We start from the raw sequence: 24,410 nt of genomic DNA on the forward strand, positions 1-24,410 counted from the left end.
AATGAAGGGGTATTCAAATGTAGACTTTTCTATATTGCCATTTCTTTGAATATATCCATTATAATGAGCCTGATAAATGAACTTGCCTGGCTCAGAGAAGCTGTCAGTTCATCACGTTCATATGCATGGGCACAGTGGAGATTGCAAAACAGTAAGCACACAGATAGGCAGACGGCAAGTCTTATATTAACCCCGGCTGTACAAAAGCCAATGCTAGGCCAGTAGCATGGGGAAATATTGTCTTGACACTTTTCCCGAGGGCGATTAAGTTTATAAATTGACTGGGCTGTCGGACAGTGGATCCACATTGATAAATGAACAATGAAAGAGTTAACAGGCATTACATGTGGAATGCGGGGATTTAGGGTGCTATAACTCCCTGCTATCAACCAATCAGCATCCAGGATCCAAACACCCCATTTTATAATAGATTTCTATAGATGAAATGTATACGATTCTATTACTATACAATGAGGTCTGTGCTAATAGTGTTAGTGTTGCCAAACTCATTCATAGCTATATGAATATACACTGAGTGTACTAAACATTAGGAACAGTTTCCTAATATTGAGTTGCACCCCCTTTTGCCCTCAGAACATCCTCCATTAGTCGGGGCATGGACTCTACAAGGTGTCGAAAGCATTCCACCACTTTTGTTGACTCCAAAGCTTCCCACAGTTGTGTCAAGTTGGCTGGGTGTCCTTTGGGTTGGTGGACCATTCTTGATACACACAGGAAACTGTTTCAGTGTGAAAAACCCAGCAGCATTGCAGTTCTTGACACATTCAAATTGGTGCGCCTGGCACCTACTACCATACCTTATTCAAAGGCACTTCAATCTTTTGTCTTTCCCATTCACCCTCTGAATGGCACATATACACAATCCTTGTCTCAATTGTCTCAAGGCTTAAAAATCCTTATTTAACCTGTCACCTCCCCTTCCTATACACTGACTGAAGTGGATTTAACAAGTGACATCAATAAGGGATCATAGCTTTCACCTGGATTCTGTCTCATTGAAAGAGTGTTCATATTGGACACTCATATACTCAACCATGTTGTCAACCATGTTGTTTTTCTGTTCAATTAATTTAGGCAATAGTAAAGTTTCCACAACTTTCCACTGTGTAAGCAAGCAGGTTTTACATTCAACCAAACTTGCCTCGACCATAACGAAGTGGAAAGTTGTCCCGAATGACTTTTCTAAGAAGAGAGCAGCTATTGTGACATTTCTTTGAGTACTGGGTAGAAGTCTAGCTATACTGACATTTCGTTGAGTACTGGGTAGAAGTCTAGCTATACTGACATTTCGTTGAGTACTGGGTAGAAGTCTAGCTATACTGACATTTCATTGAGTCTATCGTTCTATCGTTCAGTAAAGAGGAATAAGGCCTACTTTACACAAAGCTTGTGGTGATGGTACGAGGGAGGCTCTTTGTGTGTGTGCATGTGTTTGTTCGGTGAAGGGAACCCAGTTCATTCACACAGGCAATCTAGGACTTATCTGCTCCAAGGGCGAGCAAATAAAAGCGGCCTGCTTGTCCTGGTACATTTTATCAAGCCCCCCCTCTCTCTTGCTCGCTCTCCCTCTGCTCTTGTTCTGCTCTTTCTCTCTCTGTTTCTCGCAAACAAACCAGGAGCCAAATCCTTCCTCTGGCTCCCTCAGGATCTGGGCTGTCTAATAAAACGTTACTGAGGTCATCTGGATGGTGTTCAGTATCAAGAAAACATTTTGAAACATAGAGGGACAACCTGAACACAACCCTGCTAGGAAAGGATCTAATCTGATAGGCCTACTACTTTAGTTTTCCACAAAAGACGGGTTTAGTGAAGAGAAATATATCCAAGGTGCTGTGTGTCATTTCAATCAGTGACCTGTCAATGACCGACAGAGCTCTGGATTTTCCTGGATTTCCTTGACATCAGTTGACCTCCGTTGGGACTTGACACTGTAATTCAGAGTAACAATTACATTTTGTCATATCATGTACACCAGGACGAATTTTCGATACTCCCTGACTGTCTAGCTTTAATTTAGGTGATTATTGGCAAGCTGGACACAGTCAAAAAAACACTATAAATGTAGGTCCACACAGTTTCTATTTGGTTTTAGTCATTTTGAAGTATATTGATTTTTTTTTACTCAAACCATCCGTGGGCTGGATTGGACTACCCCTGATGTACTCGATGTAGAACATCAAATGCATATCTGAATCTATCTAACCAAGAACATTTGCATTTTTTCCAAATTCCAGACTTTTCTTTGGCGGCAAGCTTGTTATTGGAGATGAGAGATTTTAAATAGTATTCTTATTGTTCATAGTAATAGTAACCACATACTGTATGTCCAGACATTTTTCTGGGAATGTGAATATTGATTATTGACAGATCTTTTATGACAGTTCGTAAACACCAGCTCAAGGTAAGCTTTAGACATTCTTATCTCATCCAGCCCCTGTCCAACTCTTCGAAGTCAAACAGTTGACAATGATGATGACAGGCAAGGGGACTTTTTGAAGACTTTAACGTGCACTCTATGACTAAGTATGTGCCCGTCTACTCCGTTACACAGAGGACATCTGTCATTTAATTTTGGGTGTCATGCTGTTGGCACGAGGAACAAGGTAGCACTTCAGGACCCCGTCACGGTCTTATTAGACCCTGGGGAAAAAAACAAAAGATGGTGGGCATAACATGCAATGAAGGGGAAGTAAAGTTGCTATCTTACTGTTCTATCTTCATGAACAACTATAGCTACTGTACGTTACGGTAGCAAACAAAGAGATTGTGTGTGTACGGCACAGCAAAGACTGAATAATAGCTGAAGAAACAAAGGTGGATGCATGCCTGTTTGCCATACCAAGGTAGTACGTTAGTGCCCCCTCCTCCTCTAAGTCAGGGTCAATCGATACTACCCTGCAGCTTATCACTGCGGGGAATTGACTGTTTGTCCAAACAACCCTCCTCTGGCTACATAAAGGGAGGGAAAGGGACAGCACCATTCCCGAAGGCTGACTGTCTCTCTGTCCACGCACCTGCGTCCCTCCACATACCCCAGACCTGCGTCAACACACCGTGGACTGCTGCAAACAGGACTGTAGGGCTACCTGGTCTTTACTGAAGAGCGTGGAGCTGTGACACGGGACAGCGGAGAAGGAGTCAGAGGATGTGTCTGAAATGGTACCCTATGTGCATGTAAGGAATGGGGTGCCAATTTGGACACAGAGAGAGAGAGAGAGAGAGAGAGAGAGAGCAGCCCGGTCCTGGGGCCTACATAGTGGGAGTAGAATGGGGAGAGAGATGCCAAGGCGGTCGACCGACCAGTAGTCTCATGGTGAGTTACAGTAGGATCTAAATGAGCACATGTAATTTAATGGTAGTAAGAAAGTCTACATAATCATAATCAAGGAGAGGGAATAGGTGTTCCCTCTCCAGAAGAAGCATAGTGAATGGACTGGTCAGAAATTTACCCATGTCCATTGTGATCAGTGTGTCTGTCTGCTCCATCTGGTTAGCAGCAGGCAGGTTTATTAATATAGCTGACGTGAGCCTTAGTGCAGTACGGTGAGTGGTCATAGCAGCTCAGTGTGAGTTGAAATAGGCCTTTATACAGCAGACCTGTAAATCCTAGGATACGTGTATTTATTACATTTGTACATATGCTCTTATCCAGAGCGACTTACAGAAGCGATTAGGGTTAAGTGCCTTGCTCAAGGTCACATCAACAGATTTATCACTTAGACGGCTCTGGGATTCAAACCAGCAACCAGCCCAATGCTCTTAACCGCTAGGCTACCTGCCGCCATACTACAGTATAAAGCAAGGGTCATACTATATCCATGTCTGGTAGCATGCTTGTATTTATTGTGTTGTTCAGATTTTCATTTGAGTCATTTTAGCAGATACTCTTATCCAGAGTGGTTTAAGAACTTAATTAGGTGTGAAAATATCACAATCATTGTAAGCAAAAGGTGTTTGTTTACATGCGGAATTATTATTGGGCCAACATTGAGACAGATCTACCAAAAGACCAAACTGCATGTTGTGTGAAATGTTATGTGGCGGTCTCATTAGTCGTCAGTCTAAGTTTTCGTAGGTGGTAATTTCTACATTGAAACTCAGCCAACGGGCTATGAAATGCACCAGGGACAAATCTATAATAGATTACTAATTATAGATTACTCTCTCTCTCTCTCTTTCTCTCTACAACTTTCTATCTGACTTCACCCTCGCTCTCTACCCCAGGTATCCTCCCACCCCCCTCTCTCTCCACATCGCAGATGTTCCCTCCCTCCCTCCATCCTTATCCTCTGAAGCTGTGGAGTGTGACAATGGTGTTTGTGTCCTCTGCAATCGAACGCCATTATCACACTAAATAGCTACGGTTAGAAGAGAACAGCGTCACCGTGACCCCATGCTCTGTGGTCACTCAAACAGAGATACGGACGGTGAAGTTCCGGCCATGGTTTTGCCTTATTCTCTCTTCACAGGCCTCACATGTTGTTATAGCTGGTTTGGACTCTACTTTGATCACATGCTGACTGAAAGGTAAGTCATTCAAATAGAAGTGTGATACCTTGACAAACCATGAAGCTTCAGATGATTGCTGACCCATTTCCCTCTCTGCCTACATGTGAGGTGATAATGTGTTACGAAGGTAAAGACGTGATCTTTTAGAAACCGAAATACATGTGAGGCTATAGTGTAAATATGGCCAATCAGAAGAGGGGAGAATAAAAGCCACAAGTTGCAGCTCACTAATTTTGTGGAAAGCTCCAGCCAGTGCATGTGCGTGCGCACGCACACACACACACACACACACACACACACACACACACACACACACACACACACACACACACACACACACACACACACACACACACACACACACACACACACACACACACACACACACACACACACACACACACACACACAGTATTTATATTTACTCCCTCTCTGCCACTTGAGCCAGGGTACACACACTCTCACCTTAGACTAGCAGGTTTATAACATAAAGGTCAATAATAGGGCCTGTATTCATTACAGAACTCACATTCACTTGAAAGAGCCGTGCCCCCAAAAATCACAAGATAATATCTATGTAATCTCAAACATCAACCACGGCTCCAAAGAAGTATTACTCTCTATTAGGAATAGGCAGTATCCGATTACATATAACCGATATCCCAAAGGTGATTTAAATAATTTTTTTGAAATTGTGTGAATGAATACCTCAGAGAGGATAACTCACACATTTTATTTGTATTTATTATGGATCCCCATTAACTGCTGCCAAGCAAAATTAAGGCAGTTTATACAATTTAAAAAACATTACAATACATTCACAGACGACTGTGTGCCCTCAGGCCCCTCCTCCACCACTACCACATATCTACTGTACAAGATCCATGTGTACGTGTGTGGATAATGCGTATATTATCGTGTGTGTGTATGCATGTGTCTGTGCCTATGTTTGTGTTCCATAAAAATTCCTTTGTCCCCGCTGTTCCATAAAATGTGTTTTTTTATATGTTTTTTGAAATCAAATTTTACTGCTTGCATGAGTTACTTGATGTGGAATAGAGTTCCATGTAGTCATGGCTCTATGTAGTACTGTACGCCTTCCATAGTATGTTCTGGACTTGGGGACTGTGAAGAGACCTGTTGTTGTGGCATGTCTTGTGGGCTATGCATGGGTGTCCGAGCTGTGCGCCAATAGTTCAAACAGACAGCTCGGTGCATTCAACATGTCAATACCTCTCATAAATATAAGCAGTGATAAAGTCAATCTCTCCTCCATTTTGAGCAGGGAGAGATGGACATGCATACTATTAATATTAGCTCTCTGTGTACATCCAAGGGCCAGCCGTACTGCCCTTGGATGTACACAGAGAACCAACTGCAATTTTCCTAAGTCCTTTTTCAAGAAGGCAGAGCAGCACCTTATAATGGACAGACTTCTCCCCATCTTAGCTACTGTTGTATCAATATGTTTTGACCTTGACAGTTTACAATCCAGGGTAACTCCAAGCAGTTTGGTCACCTCAGCTTGCTCAATTTCCACATTATGTAGTTGAGGTTCAGGGAATGATTTGTTCCAAATAAAATGCTTTTAGTTCTAGAAATATTTAGGACTAACTTATTCCTTGCCACCCACTCTGAAACTAGCGGAAACTCTTTGTTAAGTGTTGCAGTCATTTCAGTCACTGACATGTATAGTGTTGAGTCATCCATATACATAGATTTATTTTTTATTTTTTATTTAACTAGGCAAGTCAGTTAAGAACACATTCTTATTTACAATGACAGCCAAGGAACAGTGGGTTAACTGCCTTGTTCAGGGGCAGGACAACAGATGTTTACCTTGTCAGCTCAGGGACTCGATCTGGCAACCTTTCGGTTATTGGCCCAACGCTCTAACCACTAGGCTACCTGCCGCCCCAGGTAGATACTCTGGCTTTCCTCTTAGTAAAGATTGAAAAACGTAATGGGTCTAGACAGCTGCCTTGGGGAATTCCTGATTATATCTGGATTATGTTGGAGAGGCTTCCCTTAACACCCTCTGTGTTCTGTTAGACATGTAACTCTTTATCCACAATTTAGCAGGGGGTGTAAAGCCATAACACATACGTTTTCCAGCAGTAGACTATGATTGATAATGTCAACATCCGTACTGAAGTATAACAAAACAACCCCCACAATCTTTTTATTATCAATTTCTCTCAGCCAATCATCAGTCATTTGTGTAAGTGCAGTGCTTGTTGAATGTCCGTCTTTATAAGCGTTGTCCTTCTTTGTTGTCAATTTGGTTACTGTAAAATAGTATTGTATCTGGTCAAACAATTTTTTTCATAAAGTTTACTAAGGGTTGGTAACAGGCTGATTGGTCGGCTATTTGAGCCAGTAAAGGGGGCTTTACTATTCTTAGGTAGCGGGATGACTTTTGCATCCCTCCAGGCCTGGGGGCACACATATTCTAGTAGGCTTTAATTGAAAATGTGGCAATATTGTCTGCTATTTATCCTCAGTAATTTTCCATCCAAGTTGTCAGACCCCGGTGGCTTGTCATTGTTGATAGACAGCATTTTAAAAGGCATGTACAGCTCAGAGAGAGACGATTGTATGGCATGTATACTGTAGCCTAGCTCTGAGGCAGAGAACAGTGTTACCATAGCAGACATTCTGGCCAGGCCAAACTGGCAGCTGGCTTGGGACGTCAAGAGGAGGAGCTCTCAGGGGGCACAGTGGTATACTCTCACTGGTATACTCTCACTGACTGGTCTTCTGGTACTGCACTAAAAACGTGTCGTTTTTTAGAAGAAAGTAAACTAGTACCATCAAGTAACACAGCAGGTTTCAAATGGTCTCATCATCGAGCCTTGCTGAACCTCAGCAATGTTGGGAGGAGCTACAGTTGAAGATGGATGTTTACATACACTTAGGTTGGAGTCATTAAAACTCATTTTTCAAACACTCCACAAATTTCTTGTTAACATACTATAGTTTTGGCAAGTCGGTTAGGACATCTACTTTGTGCATGACATAAGTCATTTTTCCAACAATTGTTTACAGACAGATTATTTCACTTATAATTCACTGTATCACAATTCCAGTGGGTCAGAAGTTTACATACACTAAGTTGACTGTGCCTTTAAACAGCTTGGAAAATTCCAGAAAATGATGTCATGGCTTTAGAAGCTTCTGGTAGACTAATTGACATAATTTGAGTCAATTGGAGGTGTACCTGTGGATGTATTTCAAGGCCTACCTTCAAAGTCAGTGCCTCTGCTTGACATCATGGGAAAATCAAAAGAAATCAGTCAAGGCCTCAGAAAAAAATTTGCACTCCACAAGTCTGGTTCATCCTTGGGAGCAATTTCCAAACGCCTGAAGGTACCACGTTAATCTGTACAAACAATAGTACGCAAGTATAAACACAATGGGATCACGCAGCCGTTATACTGCTCAGGAAGGAGACGCGTTCTGTCTCCTAGAGATGAACGTACTTGGTGCGAAAAGTGCAAATCAATACCAGAACAACAGCAAAGGACCCTGTGAAGATGCTGGAGGAAAGAGGTACAAAGGTATCTATATCCATAGTAAAATGAGTCCTATATCGCCATAACCTGAAAGGCCGCTCAGAGAGGAAGAAGCCACTGCTCCAAAACCGCCATAAAAAAGCCAGACTACGGTTTGCAACTGCACATGGGGACAAAGATCGTACTTTTTGGAGAAATGTCCTCTGGTCTGATGAAACGGAAATAGAACTGTTTGGCCATAATGACCATTGTTATGTTTGGAGGAAAAAGGGGGATGCTTGCAAGCCGAAGAACACCATCCCAACCGTGAAGCACGGGGGTTGCAGCATCATGTTGTGGGGGTGCTTTGCTGCAGGAGGAACTGGTGCACTTCCCAAAATAGATGGTATCTTGAGGAAGGAAAATTATGTGGATATATTGAAGCAACATCTCAAGACATCAGTCAGGAAGTTAAAGCTTGGTTGCAAATGGGTCTGCCAAATGGACAATGACCCCAAGCATAATTCCAAAGTTGTGGCAAAATAGCTTAAGGACAACAAATTCAAGCTATTGGAGTGGCCATCACAAAGCCTTGACCTCACATCTCTAGAAAACTTGTGTGCTGAAAAAGTGTGTGCGAGCCAGGAGACCTACAACCCTGACCCAGCTACACCAGCTCTGTCAGGAGGAATGTGCCAAAATTCACCCAACTTATTGTGGGAAGCTTGTGGAAGGCTACCCGAAACGTTTGACCCAAGTCAAACAATTTAAAGGCAATGCTACCAAATACTAATTGAGTGTATGTAAACTTCTGACCCACTGGGAATGTGATGAAAGAAATGAAAGCTGAAATAAATCATTCTCTCTACTATTATTCTGACATTTCACATTCTTAAAACAAAGTGGTGATCCTAACTGACCTAAGACAGGGAATTTTTACTCGGATTAAATGTCAGGAATTGTGAAAAACTGAGTTTGAATGTATTTGGCTAAGATGTATGTAAACTTCCGAATTCAACCGTATTCTCCGTGTTAGAATGTATTTATTTTATGCACCAGACATGGAAAAAAAGGTAGGGTAAAAAATGCCAGTTGAGCAGAAATCAGTTGCTTTACTACAGTAGGTAAAAACATATGGTAGGTAACCGACAAACATACATCTTACTGTAAATACATTCACTTCAAAGACATCTAATGGCACCACACAAAAAAACATTAACACAAATACATATATTTATATTTTCACTAATCAGGTACAGACAACAAACATATAGTTGTAGTCCTATGACGTATATTTCATATTTTTTTGTCATCTCTATATTCTTATATTACACAATATTTCATTACTACAATTATGTTTAACACATATATTGAATCAAATGTGTCATGAAAAGTAAAAAGAACATAAAAAAGAAATATACAAAACATTTATTTTTAAAAGAAACAACGTACCCTAAAGCTATGCTACCTCATAAAGTAAGACATTACAAACTGTTACAGAGGGACTACAGTATACTACCCATTGTTAATAACCATTACAGGCTCTCGAGTGGTGCAGCGGTCTAAAGCACTGCTTCTCAGTGCTAGACACATCACTACAGACCCTGGTTCGATCCTGAATTTGTTCTTAACTGGCTTGCCTAGATAAATAAAGGTTAAATAAATAAAAACCGCTTTACTTTACCATGACCTGCTGAAACATACTTCTTGTCACCGAGATGGGAAACCTACTCAACTGAATTAGACAAGCCCTTTGACACAGCAGCAGCTCTCTAGTAAGATACAATCCGGACATCCTCTCTCCATCCATCCATCTATCCAGCCATCCATCCATCCATACTTCCATTGGCCCAACAGTGTCTGTATACACTCCTGAGAGACAACCACATATCCAGGTAGCATCTTTGTGTCTTGTATGTCAGATTTATTCTTGGGACCATCTTCCCATTATCAAACCTATTAGCTCTATTTTCAGGTGTCTCTTGCAAAACCTATTTCATATCTCAATGAGGAAACCTGTTACCAAATGTTAAATAAAAATCCATAATGCCCATAATTTAAAGGCCCCCCTAATATCAGGATTTGCTCTCCAGGATGGTTCCCGAAAGCCTTTTTCTTTGGGGCAGGTTGGGTTGGCTTGGGTTTGGGGGCGGTTTTAAAGACTTGAGTCCAAGGATCTCACAGTATTTGTTGCACAGATGCGACACTTTGAACTGACTGATGAAAGACGTGGAACAGTTCCCATTGAATCCCGTGTATCTAGAAAGACAGCGAGGTTGCATATATACGTTAGTGAGTAATATTGTACTGTGTACACTAGATAATATATTGTTTTTGTGATTTGATATGATTAAAATCATCAAATATTGTATTTTCGTTTCCCATACTCATCCTTTCTTACAGGCAGCTATTCCGACATCTGTTAACCTCATGCCAGCCCATAGAATGAAATGAGAGAAATTAGATAGCACTTTTTAGTTGCGACAAAGTTTGTGTACAGTTTGATACTATTTCTATTTCCATCTACCACATTCATTACACTGCTGTAAGTACAGTAGCTAGGCTGAACCTTGTCTATGCAGCACTACTGTACCTACCTTGCATGTCAGTGATGAGTAGGTGGCCCTCAGTCTCGTGGTAGACACAGTGCTGGAAGGCACAACACTTCTGTCCTGCCTCAGAGTCTCTCAACTTCAAGTTGAGCTCCTTCCCATCCCGGACAGAGTACTTCACAAACTCCCTCATCAGCTCCTCCTCTAGGGTGGCTTACGGGATGTTGTTAGACAGACGGTGGACCAGGTATTTGGGAATCATCCTAGAGATAAGAAGAAGAAGATTACTATACTGTATATTTCAAAAGGATTTCATTTTTTTTTTGTTTTTACATGGAGGTTGAAGCACAGGGAGAGCAGAAGTGTTGAAGTGCAGTTTAGGGGTTAGGTGGGACACAAGGACACAACAGCAAGAGATGACATCTAGGATTATAGTTCTTCTGAACCAGCTCCTCGTTGTTCTTGGTCCAGTAGCTGATAGCGTTGTGTGCCTTCAGAACGCAGGATTGGCCCTGGGTGAACATAATAGGAAAAGTGAATGGGAAAAGAAGTTAGAAGTTTCTTCGCCCGTCTGTGTCTTATTTTTTATTTTTTTACTCCAAAACTTGAAAGCTCTGTTTGTTAAGGTCATTTTACGATGTCAGGCCTGAAAATATGTTCAGCCATTTTGTCACAGTGGCTCACTACCCAAACCAGACGCAATTGGTTTCAAGTGGCCAAGAGACATCGTGATCTCCTACTACTATCTAGTGGACGAACTTGGAATCAGACAGAGGATATATGTACATCAGTGGATAGATAGCAACTTCAGCTTTCTTCTTCTCATAGTTATATCATTCCTGTAAGACAGAAAATAAAGATATGGCACGTTGCATAAGCCCTGTACTTTTAAAATGGCTGTTTCCAATGGGAATAAACACATGTTTAGAGTAAAAGATCCAAGATTTTTTTCATTATTATTACTATTATTCCTTTGAAACAGTAATTGATGACATATTTGATCTGAAACCTAGACTTTCAAATCTCTTATTCCCAATTAAATTGGGGGACCCCCCCCCCCCCCCCAAAACCACCCAGTTTTGAAAGTAGACTAAATAATACATTGATTAATAGGAAGAAAGGTGAAGTAGACAGCTTTCTTAACAAAATAAAGCTGGGACTCAAAAGGTTGATTGATACGTTTCTCCTTCTTCATAACACTAATGTCCACTAGAGGGAACCGGACACCATGTTCACTTGTTCCCCTCTGCTCTGTGACTTGAGATTTAAATTAGCAATAAGCGTGAACATAAAACCACTTGTTTTCTAAAATGTTGAAAGCATTCTGCAAAAGCAATCCTCTTCAAAAAAAATAATAGGGTTCTATTGTAAAAAAAAATATATGTCTCTCTTTTTCTCTCCAAACCAAATGTTGACTGAGTCTTCCAAATGAATAAGAAGTGCCCATTGTGCATGGTGAAGCTATGACACATGTCGTGTAAACAACAACACAATGCATGTGTATATCATAGGACGTATGACAATTAATGAAATAAGGGATAAGTGTGCAAATAAGGGATACGTGTTGATGTAACTATGCAGTTTTATTTCCATAAAATCATTCACGTATGGAGATATACAGCACCTGGACAATTGGTCATGAACATTTGTAAAGTCAGCTGCACAAACTGGAAGAACACCGAAAGAAAGTTATCTAGACAAGGGCTTGGAAACAATAATAAATACATTGATTAATCCTGGGATGTGATTGTCTTAGCAGAAGTACATATACATAACAGAAGATAATTGTTCAAATAGGGATGCAAAATGTTAACATAGAAACCAGGTCGCAGGCAATTTTACATTTGAACATTTCCACTTTCTCTTCAATGTCATCCTTCATTCAGTAAGGGGGGGGGGGGAATTCATACCCGAATCCCCCTTTTTATACACTTTTCTTTTTAAGCGTATTCTGACCTTGACCTTGCGGATGAGAATATCATGCTATTCACAACCTATTCAATGCTATTCACAGAAGTGGAGGCGAGGCAGAGGTGTGTCTGCAGATATTCAGACCTTGACTTAATTCCCTCATAATTCCACCACTTTTAAAAAAAGACGAATAAGGTCGAGCAACCTGTCAGTTCCAAGTAGAACAGGATCTACATAATTATATTCCAATAGAAGTAACACAATCTCCATGCACTGTAATTTATAAATTGATAAGAGCTATTAATAAGACCTAGGTAAATTAGTAAATAGTTAGGACAAGGGGATTGTAAATATAAATGACAGTTGTTTTAGATCTATTTTATTTTATGATCGTTGGAGACAAATGTGAAACCAGTCATATTTCAGCAAACTGAAAAGCATGTCAACATGACAGGTGTTTCGGCCTCTTTTCCACAGTGAAGTATAAATAGCTGTGTCATTATTCAGAATTGTAGGCCTATGGCTTCATCATTTGCAGGAGTGAAATTTGGAGATCCAAGCTGAGGCTGTAGCCTATGGAAACCTGTGTGCACTGATCAAGTAGAGCAGAACCTACCTAGTTGATTGGTTAAAAAAAACAGTAAAAAAAAAATATATAATTACTTTCCTAACCCTAAATAATATACAAGATCAGAGTATTTTTTTTATCTACCAATTGGTGCTGAAAAGGAAAGAAAAATGCATGTATTTACAAGGCTTTCTTTCATTGGTCCCTAAACATTCTGAAACATTCCCTCCATAGACGGGTTAGCTGAGAACTTCCCGAAAACCATGTGTTGTTATGAGGTGTTTTGACTGTCACGTCTATGCTATGCTATGCTAACATGTCAAAAAATTAATTGTGCAACTTTATTCATGTTTTCAATAAACATTGGAGACTAATATAGTTAACATGTTGTCAACAATCTAAGCCAACCCCGTTTGTTTTGCCCCATAGTTGCGCATGGGTCGGTTTTGTTGCTAAACAACCAACCCATCTATATGTTCTAGTGAGTCTGTTGAGAAAATTCGAATTAAAGGTACACCAAATTTAAAGGGATGGCTATTGAATAAACATTTCACGAGAAAATCTGTTGGCCAGCAAGTGGGAGGGTTTTCAGCGGTTGAATTACATTTATTTAACGCACGCAAGGTAACCACATCTGCAAAGCCTGTTAAGATTATTTTATGCTAACCGGTCTAAACAGTTACTGCATATATTATGACAACATTTTGTGAGGTTTTTGTTTGTTTTGGTGTTTGGCAGTGTTCGTCAGTTTTTTTCCTAGCCTGTTCGAGCACACTTTTAATTGAGGCAAGCCGAAGTATGTCTTTCGGTGGTGATTGGTCAACATTAGGGATTCTTCAATTAAGTGTTTGTTGGCATTCAACAACAGACGACTAGTCTTCATGCAAAGTTTTTCACTTGAGAAATACTGCACCAAAATCTTAGATGTAAAATTTTGCGACTAAAACCTCCTTGGCAAAAACGTCAAAACTAATTACAGATTTCTTGAGTTATCATAATCTTAATTTGGACTATTTTGAGGAAGTGTACTGGATATGGCGTTTCAAGAGGAACAAACAGTAATATTGCTAGCATGCTAGTAGATACCATAGACTACCTCTAACTTCCTTCAAACAGGGTGCAGAGACATAAAACTGGTATCCATGAGTTCATCTGATTCTGGGGAAGTAGATAAAAGGCTTCATTGCCAAAATCCCAAAGTATCCCTTTAAGGGAGTATGCAAGCACAGATGTTCACTTCACCTAGCCAACCGGACCTACGCAGCTTATTTGGATACCTTTACACACCTGCACAAGGTAAGTAGGAAAAGCGTACATTTCCTAAATCAGAACCTAAAAGTAGACCAGAGTAAACCAGATGTATCTTGGTGAATGCAAGCATTACATTGATGAGGAAAGTACATTATATAATTTGAATATACTGAAAATGCACAAAAAAACACTGACTGGGATGATAATCTAAACCACTGAAGAAAACAAAAAAACTTTGTTCATTATCTTGTGGAGAAGAGTCCTCTAGCACATTGGACTTTAATGTCTATAACGCAGCAACAGTACATTCAGTAGAAGTCTTTAGTCTTTGCATTGCCTCAGAGGGATGCAAGCCAGCATCCATCCTCACCATGTTTTCCAATAGACTGAATATGCTCCTTAGCCTTCATCCTCAGAGACACAATACTAGAATTACGAGGATCCAACTCCTCCATAGTTAACTTGTCCACGTACCCAGACGCTGAGCACTGGTACGGGGGCGGCGGAGGAGGACACAGAGAACCAATATGCCCGAAACTGGGGGAGTTGAGAAAGGGTGGAGGAGTGTAGCTGGATGTTCTTTGGAGGCCCTGCGATGGGCTGGTGATGAACCCGGAAAGGGACTGCAGGGGGGTGGCAGTGGTGGTGGGAGTGCTGAGCCATGGCTCCACCTGTAGCCCGGAGCCCAGAGACTGGGAGGAGGAGCGGCTGAAGGACAGGAAGGAGGAAGTGTCCTGGAGCTTGATGGAGCTCACCTCCAGCTTCTCCTGGCGACGCCACTTGGCCCGACGGTTCTGGAACCACACCTGGGATGGAATCATCACATTATTTTAATACATTCTGGAATTCAACATTATGACAACTGGGGCGATTATACACAGAAACGAGATTCAGGGGCACTTTGACCATATCAGTAAAATATTGAAATACCATACAGATGTAGGACCTTAATTTGAGCCAGTTTGCTACAGCAGGAAATGTATCCTGTAGCAACAGGAAGAATGAATTATTATATGGATTAGAATTAACTGTCATTTATGTAGGGTTGATACAATTTTCTTAGGGGAAAATCAAGTCTGAAATTTCAAAGTGGAAATTACAAACTTCAGAAGGCTTTTTAAACTTCAAATATACATTACAAGTTTTACATTTCCTGCAGTGCAGGAACATTCTCCTGCAACATGGTGATGAAATGAAGATCCTACATCTGCACATGATTTAACCCTAACAATGATAACACTGCTGAAAGGCAGATGACAGAAAGCTTAATCAGAAAACATCTCTACTTAGTTCGACCTCTTTGCCAAAATGTATGTCAACTTAATAAAACATTTCTGTGTCAACGAAACTCAATCTATCTCTCCAAATATTAGCACAACAACAGTCTATTGTAAAACTTTGCTTCGGTAGGCTATTTGAAAATATGTCATATCTTTAATGGGAAGATATCTACTATTTGAATATATGAATGATAACTGTCAACCTTTGTGTAATACATGATGCACTGTGATACTGTTACAAATGAAATGTCTTAAACATAATGATACATCATTGGAATAACTTTAGTTATCTAAATAATATCTATATAATGTAAGTATACAGAACAGGTCTTGAACTCAATGAGATCTTGCAGATAAAATATCATGATTATTTACTTAACATCATGAATGGCTTAGTAGACTCAATGTATAGTTTGAGTATAGAGTCTTATTGATGATCATTTCAAAGACTTGAAACGGTTTAAACGTATAGACAACAATTATTATATAAAGCCCTGCTCCACAAACTCTCGACTTAACTAACATCACTGTTAAGATTTAAAATGCCAAGTTATCAAACCCATTTACATGGTTGGTTAACTCTGTAAACTCATTCGGAGTCTAGAGAGTTAGGATAATCAGAATTCATTTTCTTGCATCTTGTGTGTGGAATGATAGACAGTACACTTCAAAATTGGAGGAATTGGTGTCTAGAGCATTTCAAAAGATTGTTAATAAGGGACCTTTTTACTGAAGAATGTATCTGTTTTACTATGATTGTGTTTTGCTTTTGGTGTATTGTTGTGTATAATACCGTGTATTTGATTGTGTGTATTGTATTTTGGCGTGTAGTGCTATACATGGCTCATCTAGAAAAGAGACTTGGTCTCAGCATTGACTTAGTGTCAACATTAATGTGAAAAAAAGGGCTATTATCATCAAATACCGTATGTGACAATTTACTTAATAGTGAAGAAGTTAGGCCTAATATACATTGCAATAACATATTTTAGTAGTCCTGACATTAGCCTAAGGTTGTAAATTAAAAAGATTAATATTCAACTAAAGAGGATGATTATTTCACGAACCACATTGTATTTCAACTTTATTGATAAGACTCAGACACACAACTTTTGTTAAATGTGTCACAAATAGGATAAGACAAGAACTTATGTTGAGCCCATGCAAGAAACATTAATCGATAGACCTCGATTTTTTTTACGTATTTTACACAGAGTCGAACTTCATACACATTTTCAACAACGGACTCAGTTGCTTGCTCATAATGTACCTGTACTCGGACCTCGGGAAGATGAACTTTCAGCGCGATCTCCTCTCTGCTGTAGACGTCAGGATAGTGCGACTTTTCGAACGCTCTCTCCAGCTCGTGCAGCTGAAAGGTGGTGAACGTGGTCCTATTGCGCCGGTGTTTCGTCTTTGGATTCTCATCAACATACAATTTATCCTCCCCTTCAGGTAAGTCAGGACTGACAGAGGCCCCCGAACTGCTGCAGCAGACACCTGAAAAATACATTATAGGCTGGATCAATTTATGAACTTCTGAGCTATATTTTCCAACCTTTTACTCTGATTCAAATGGCTACTGGCACACATATGTAGGCCTAAACATGGAATAAATAACAATAAATAGCCTACTGGTATGAAAGACAACATTTTGAATCAATTTTAAATCAATTAAAAAAATATTTTCACTGTCACTTACTGTCAAAACTTTTTGGGTTGAGTTCTTTCTTCGGGGATGACATAATTCCGTTTCCTCTCGGCTCAGCGGGTTTTCCTGATCCATTGTAGGACACAGATTGATGAAACATATTTTCGTCTTTAAATCCCAATATTGCTTCAATACTGTAAACCCTCGTTGCGGCTTGATTATGGTTATTCCAGGGGCTTCGGACAAAACGTGAAGAAGGCGACAGGCACTCTTCAATGACTTCGGGAGCTGAACCAAGAAGCCACATTTGATGTATAAAATGTTCTCAAACTAAATTGAAATGACACTGAAAAATACATGTAAACTCTCGAGAAAGTTATATTTAAGTCTTCAGAATGCATAACAAAATGTTGAAATAGAATGAAACACAGACTGTTGACGAACAAATCTGTGTAAGGCATGCATCGCAACTGAGTATAGAGGCCACCTAGCTGACACTCTACTAGAGGTCTTGTCATATAGAGGACGCTGTATCTTCTGGGGTTTATAAAGTAGTCCCCTCGGTAAGACCCCCGTGTCCCTCAGTCCATGTGACAGCTCCCACCTCTCCACTAGACACGTCAAAAGAAGAACGTCACGTTCGATTTGACCCAGCCCTGCGGTTTAGGGGTAACTACATTGTCCTCATTGAACCAATGCACCAATGCAGAGCTAGGCTACACTAACTCCTCCCCACGACAAGTCTTCTGCTGTGCTTGTCAGTCAGTCAGTGTTGTTTTATAAACCGCCTTACATAAATCTTAAATCCATCTTTCCCTCCATCTCCAGATGTCATGTGCTGCATCCCAAATGGCATACTATTCCCTATTCCCTATACAGTGCAGTACTTTTGACCATGGGGCCATAGCATTCTGGTCAAAAGTAGTGCTCCATGTTGGGGATAGGGTGTCATTTGGGATGCAAGATGCTTATGGTGGCCTGTAAAATTAGCTGGTGGGGAAGGAGAGTATGGTTTAAGGTGTCAGAACAAAATCATAATTACAAGATGTTCAGCCAGGACACAGATTGCAAGATGTCAGATTAATGTTTGACTAGTGTCTTAATCAAACGGTGAATACAGTACTTTCAAAAAGAGGTCGACCGATTATGATTTTTCACCGCCGATACCCATAACGATTATTGGAGGGCCAAAAAAAGCCGATACCGATTAACCGGCCGATTTTTACATATATATATCTGTAATAATGACAATTACAACAATACTGAATAAACACTTATTTTAACTTAATATAATACATCAATAAAATCAAGGTAGTCTCAAATAAATAATGAAACATGTTCAATTTGGTTTAAATAATGCAAAAACAAAGTGTTGGAGAAGAAAGTAAAAGTGCAATATGTGCCATGTAAAAAAAGATTAACCTTTAAGTTCCTTGCTCAGAACATGAGAACATATGAAAGCTGGTGGTTCCTTTTAACATGTGTCTTCAATATTCCCAGGTAAGAAGTTTTCGGTTGTAGTTATTATAGGATTATTTATCTCTATACCATTTGTATTTCATATACCTTTGACTATTGGATGTTCTAGGTACTTTAACTTCTTGAGAATACAGGGGGTGCTGTTTTCGCATTAGCATAATTTCCTCTACAGATTAAACTGCCTCTTATTCAATTATTGCTCTTACTATATGCATATAATTAATACCATTGGATAGAAAACAATCTATAGTTTCTAAAACCGTTTCAATTTTGTCTCTGAGTGAAACAGAAGTCATTTGACAGCACTTTCCCTGACCAAGAAGAAGAATGCAAGATGTGTATGCTCGCTTCAACGCTCTGCCTATATATGGTCACGCCACCTATGACCCGAAACACACTTCATTCGTCTTCCTCTGGGTGTCAAGAGGACATCAGAGGAGAAATTTTTTGTTTATCTTGTACTGACGTGAAATAAGACCTATTTCTTTGGCGTGACCGACAACTTCCGGTTCTCTGAATCGCGCGATTTGGAGGTGCGATTGTCTACTGTTTTGCTGCCGTTACGGATGAAAACTATCTCCGTCTCGAAGTTTGTTTGATACATGTGACCATATCATCTTAATGTATGTTTTTTCAATATAGTTTAATCAGATTATTTGAATTTTTTCGGGAGTTTTGCCGTGTTCCATTCTGTGACTTTTTTTACTTTGGCCAGTCGACCAGTACATATGCTAAATGAAGAGGGAAAGTTGCCATTATAAATGGATTGAACGACTCATCAGGACTAAGGACACCTTGATCAACATTCTGATGAAAGATCAGCAATAGTAAGACCCAATTTACGATGTTATTTCATATATCTGTCGTGCATGTGAACTGGTCGTGGGCGCCCAGCTGGTTCTGGCTGGCGTGGCTATGCTAATTTAGCGCTACATTTTGTTTTCGCTATAAAACATTTAATAAATCAGAAATATTGTTTGGATTCACCAGATGTTGGGCTTTCAATATCTGTACGCTGTGTATTTTTTCTGAAATGTTTTAAGATAAGTAATTAGTTATATGACGTTGGTCTCTGTAATTGTTCTGGCTGCGTCGGCACTATTTCAGATTGCAGCTGCAATGTAGAACTGTGATTTATACCTGAAAAATGCACATTTTTCAAAAAAAAACTATCCTATACCATAAATATGTTATCAGACTGTCATCTGATTAGGTTTTTTCTTGGTTAGTGGCTATCAATATCTTAGTTTAGCCGAATTGGTGATAGCACCTGATGGAGTAAGAAACTGATGGAGTTAGAAAAGTGATGTCTTTTGCTAACGTGGTTAGCTAATAGATTTACATATTTTGTCTTCCCTGTAAAACATTTTAAAAATCTGAAATGGTGGCTTTATTCACAGGATCTGTATCTTTCATTAGGTGTCTTGGACTTGTTATTTAATGATATTTAGATGCTACTATTTAATTGTGACACTATGCTAGCGATGCTAATCAGTGTGGGGGGGGGGGGGGGGGGGGGGGGTGCTCCCGGACCCGGGGTAGGTGCTCGTTAGAGGTTAACTAACTAGGAAGTCGGTGCACCACGGGAAAATGTTTATAGAAAGAAAGAAATGTTCCTGTCTTATCGAATACAGTCTTCTATGAATGAATTATTACCTCATCAGTTCTCATTCTAAACGTCGTAAAATTCTTGGCTATCTGCACGAACCTAGCCTTCACTATGAATCATCCATACACCAATTGCTCAATTATTTATTTGCTAACTAATTAAACAATTACAGAATATACAATATATAATAATATTATACAGTAAATACCGTCCCTAGTGGACTAAACAAAAACAGTTTGGTTTTAACACGATAGACTCAGAGAGAAGAGAAAGGGGTTTTGGAAGGAAGACTAAGGGACATGGCTTTATCGGACCTGGGAAGCTATTCTCACATAAATACATATGCCACTAACGATCGCTCATTTGGAAAAGTAATGGATTGTATTGACGTGAAGCTGGCTTCAATAGTTGAGCTGGTGATGTGAGGCTCTGGTTTGCCCAGTCGATGTCGCCCTCGTCCTTTGTGGAATCTTCCGGGTTGTCATGTGAGAGGTTCACGTGGTCTGAAAGGTTCATCTCACTCTGGAGATTCGTCCACGTCAGTCAGTGTTCTCGTACTAGATCTGCGCATTTGTTCAGCTGCAGTTTGACATATGCTCTTATAGTATGCACTTCTTCTTTAGGTGATCAATAGTTCAGAGTTAATATCATTTCACGTGTGGAGCAAGCTCTCTCATTTCCTGGCCTAAAGCCCTTTTCAACGTGGAGGACCATTCGACCCCTTTATTTGGAACTGAGGTAAATTTTCGTCATGGTGGCTTTCATAGAAATTTAGAAAAGGGTTTGGTTCATCATTTCCAACCAATGTCTATTCACTTGGGCGTGGCCGCATCAGTTTACTTATGAAAACAATTCTCTCATTTAGAAGACTAAATATCACATTACATCATTTCGCATGTAGTTTCATCTTTACTCATTCATTTTCTACAAGAATTAGATGCAAGCCTCATAACTGAGGAACCTGTATAAACAGAGAGGGTCATGTGGCTGTACTGTCTTTCATGAGGTCTGTGGTGGTTTATTTCTTATTATCAAATTAGGAGAGATAAACTTATCACACAAGTCAGAGTTATACTTAAACTACATCTTTAACTATTGTGTGTGTGTTCTACTGAGGATGGGCCTCAGATTTACGATGTCTTTGGGTGATAAACATGTCAAACGTTTTTTATAATCAATCCTCAGGTTGTTTTTAACATACATAATCGATCATATTTCAAACGGACGGAAAACTATACTACAGAGAAAGAAAATGTCGAGCTACAACTCTCCCGTGCATGAACTAATCAAAGGACACCTGATGCGTTTTGATAAATCTCGCTCATTTTTCAAAATAAAAGCCTGAAACTATGTCTAAAGCCTGGTCACAGCCTGAGGAAGTCATTGGAAAATGAATCTGGTTGATACCCCTTTAAATGGAGGAGGGGCAGGCAATGAAACAGGGATTTTTCCAAATAAAAGGCACTTCCGGGTTGGATTTCCTCAGGTTTTCGCCTGCAAAATCAGTTCTGTTATACTCACAGACAATATTTTGACAGTTTTGGAAACGTTGGAGTGTTTTCTATCATAATCTGTAAATTATATGCATATTCTACGATCTGGGCCTGAGAAATAGTCTGTTTACCTTGGGAACGTTATTTTTCCAAACATAAAAATTCTGCCCCCTAGCTGACAGAAGTTAACAGAATACTCTATTTTGTCGAATAAAACAACCATTATAATGCAATACAAGCATTATAACATAATCTTGCAATTTCCCTGTCAGGTCACAAACATGAAACAAAACGGACCGGGTCGTAGCTGTAACGGCTGATTTCCTCCTCTTCGTCTGAAGAGGAGGTGCAGGGATTGGACCAAAACGCAGCGAGGTATGAAGACATGAATGATTTATTAACCTGTTGAGGATGGGGGCGCTGTTGTGACTATTTATGCTAATCGTGTAATTTTTGAAACGGCTTCCCACAAAATCCTTGATCGTACAATATGCATATTATTATTATTATTGGATAGAAAACAGTCTATAGTTTCTATAGGAGTTGAAATTTTGTCTCTAAGTGGAACAGAGCCCATTCTACAGCAATTTCCCTGACATGGAGTCAGATTTCAGAAATTTTGGCCCCTGATCTCAAGTCAGTTAAAAGGTCACAGTTATTGCTATGAGTATACGGACACTGCTTACGTCTTCCCCTGGATGCCTTTACGTGATGACGATTTGAATGGGGTTGATTGCGCGTTCACAGGCACTACAAATTAAAAAACCCTGTAGGTAGGAGCTCCTTTGCAGCTGCGTAATGCGCGTGGAGGACATCGACCTGCTATTTTTCCAAGCGTTAGTTTAGCCTGTTATATTTCTCCGGTCATGTTTTTACTCGTTATAGGAGTTAAAAACATCATAAGGTAGTTAATTTAAAGCGTTTTATAGCAATTTATATCCGTTTAGTGCGATTTTGGGACATTTATTTCTGAAACGCTGTGAATAGCTGGGCACGCTTCCAGTTCATCCCGAACGCAGTTGGCATTTCCACATGGCAAGAGGACAGCTTTCCACCAAAAGACGATTACTCCCAAGAAAGGATCCTTTGCCCAAGATACTGATGGAAGAACAGCTCAAAGTAGGACATTTTTATTATGATAAATCGTGTTTCTGTCGAAAAATGTTAGTGGCTTAGGACGCCATGTTTTTTGACGTAGCTTCGCTTGGCGCAAACTGTATTGAAAAGTAAGGATAATTTAAAAAATGTAATTCCGCGATTGTATTAAGAATTAAATTGTCTATCAATCCCTGTCCACCCTATATTTTTTAGTCACGTTTATGAGTATTTATGTATAAGAGTAGATCACTGTCTAAGTGGCGCAAGGACATTTTCTGACCAGCTGAGCTACATTTCACATTGTCTAACCATGATTTTGGTGGCTAAATATAAACATTTTCGATCAAACTCTATATGGATTGTGTAATATGATGTTACAGGAGTGTCATCTGAAGAATTCTGAGAAGGTTAGTGAAAAAATTAATATCTTTTGGCGATGTTGACTTTTATCGCTCACTTTGGCTAGAATCAATGCTGGGCTGCTATGTGCTATGTGCTATGCTAATATAACGATTTATTGTGTTTTCGCTGTAAGACACTTAGAAAATCTGAAATATTGTCTGTATTCACAGGATCTGTGTCTTTCGATTCGTGTATGCTGTGTATTTTTACGAAATGTTTGATGATTAGTAAGTAGGTAAACACGTTGCTCTAAGTAGTTTTTCTATTCCATTTGTGACGGTGGGTGCAATTGTAACCTATGCCATCTACCTGAAATATGCACTTTTTTCTAACAAAACCTATCCCATACCATAAATATGTTATCAGACTGTCATCTGATGAGTTTTTTTCTTGGTTAGGGGCTATAAATATCTTAGTTTAGCCGAATTGGTGATAGCTACTGGTGTTGGTGGACAAATAAAAGATGGTGGATTATGCTAATGTGTTTTTAGGTAATAGATGTACATCTTTACATATTGTGTCTTCCCTGTAAAACATTTAAAAAATCGGACATGTTGGCTGGATTCACAAGATCTGTGTCTTTCATTAGCTGTATAGGACTTTAATGTGTGAAAGTTAAATATTTAAAAAAAATATTTTTTTTGAATTTCGCGGCACTGGTTTTTCAGTGGGGGTGGGGGGGGAGTGCCGCTAGCGGCACTCTCATCCTAGACAGGTTAAAGCAAGACGAATACGTAACACACTTGAGAAATTACAAAACAAAAAACGACGTAGACCGACCTGAACATAAGAACTTACATAAACACGAAGAATGCACGAACAGGTACAGACTAGAACAAACGAAACAGTCCCGTGTGGTACATACACAAACACGGAAGACAATCACCCACAAACAAACAGTGTGAACAGCCTACCTTAATTTGGTTCTCAATCAGAGGAAACGTCAAACACCTGTCCCTGATTGAGAACCATATAAGGCTAAATGAGAAGAACCCAACATAGAAACACATAACATAGAATGCCCACCCCAACTCACGCCCTGACCAAACTAAACAAAGACAAAAATAAAGGAAATAAGGTCAGGAACGTGAC

The 24,410-nt window shown here is 39.7% G+C and overlaps 1 protein-coding gene and 1 long non-coding RNA gene across 2 annotated transcripts; one reads left to right on the forward strand and one right to left on the reverse strand.

Moving 5' to 3' along the window:
* Positions 1-1,757: 1,757 nt before the first annotated feature.
* Positions 1,758-10,395, forward strand: LOC129819090 (uncharacterized). The gene is made up of 2 exons (XR_008754011.1): positions 1,758-3,334; positions 4,246-10,395. It is a non-coding gene; the product is annotated as an uncharacterized LOC129819090 (long non-coding RNA).
* Positions 10,396-11,906: 1,511 nt separating this feature from the next.
* LOC129819089 (retinal homeobox protein Rx3-like) lies at positions 11,907-17,760 on the reverse strand. Its single transcript, XM_055875641.1, has 3 exons — positions 17,289-17,760; positions 16,857-17,086; positions 11,907-15,112 (listed from the first exon to the last, which is right to left on the reverse strand). Exons 1-3 carry the CDS (start codon positions 17,542-17,544, stop codon positions 14,645-14,647), a joined length of 954 nt encoding a protein of 317 aa, XP_055731616.1. The 5' UTR covers positions 17,545-17,760; the 3' UTR covers positions 11,907-14,644.
* Between the last annotated feature and the right edge of the window lie 6,650 nt (positions 17,761-24,410).

This window comes from Salvelinus fontinalis, chromosome 21 (genome assembly GCF_029448725.1).
Source record: "Salvelinus fontinalis isolate EN_2023a chromosome 21, ASM2944872v1, whole genome shotgun sequence".
NCBI classification, from domain to species: Eukaryota; Metazoa; Chordata; class Actinopteri; order Salmoniformes; family Salmonidae; genus Salvelinus; species Salvelinus fontinalis.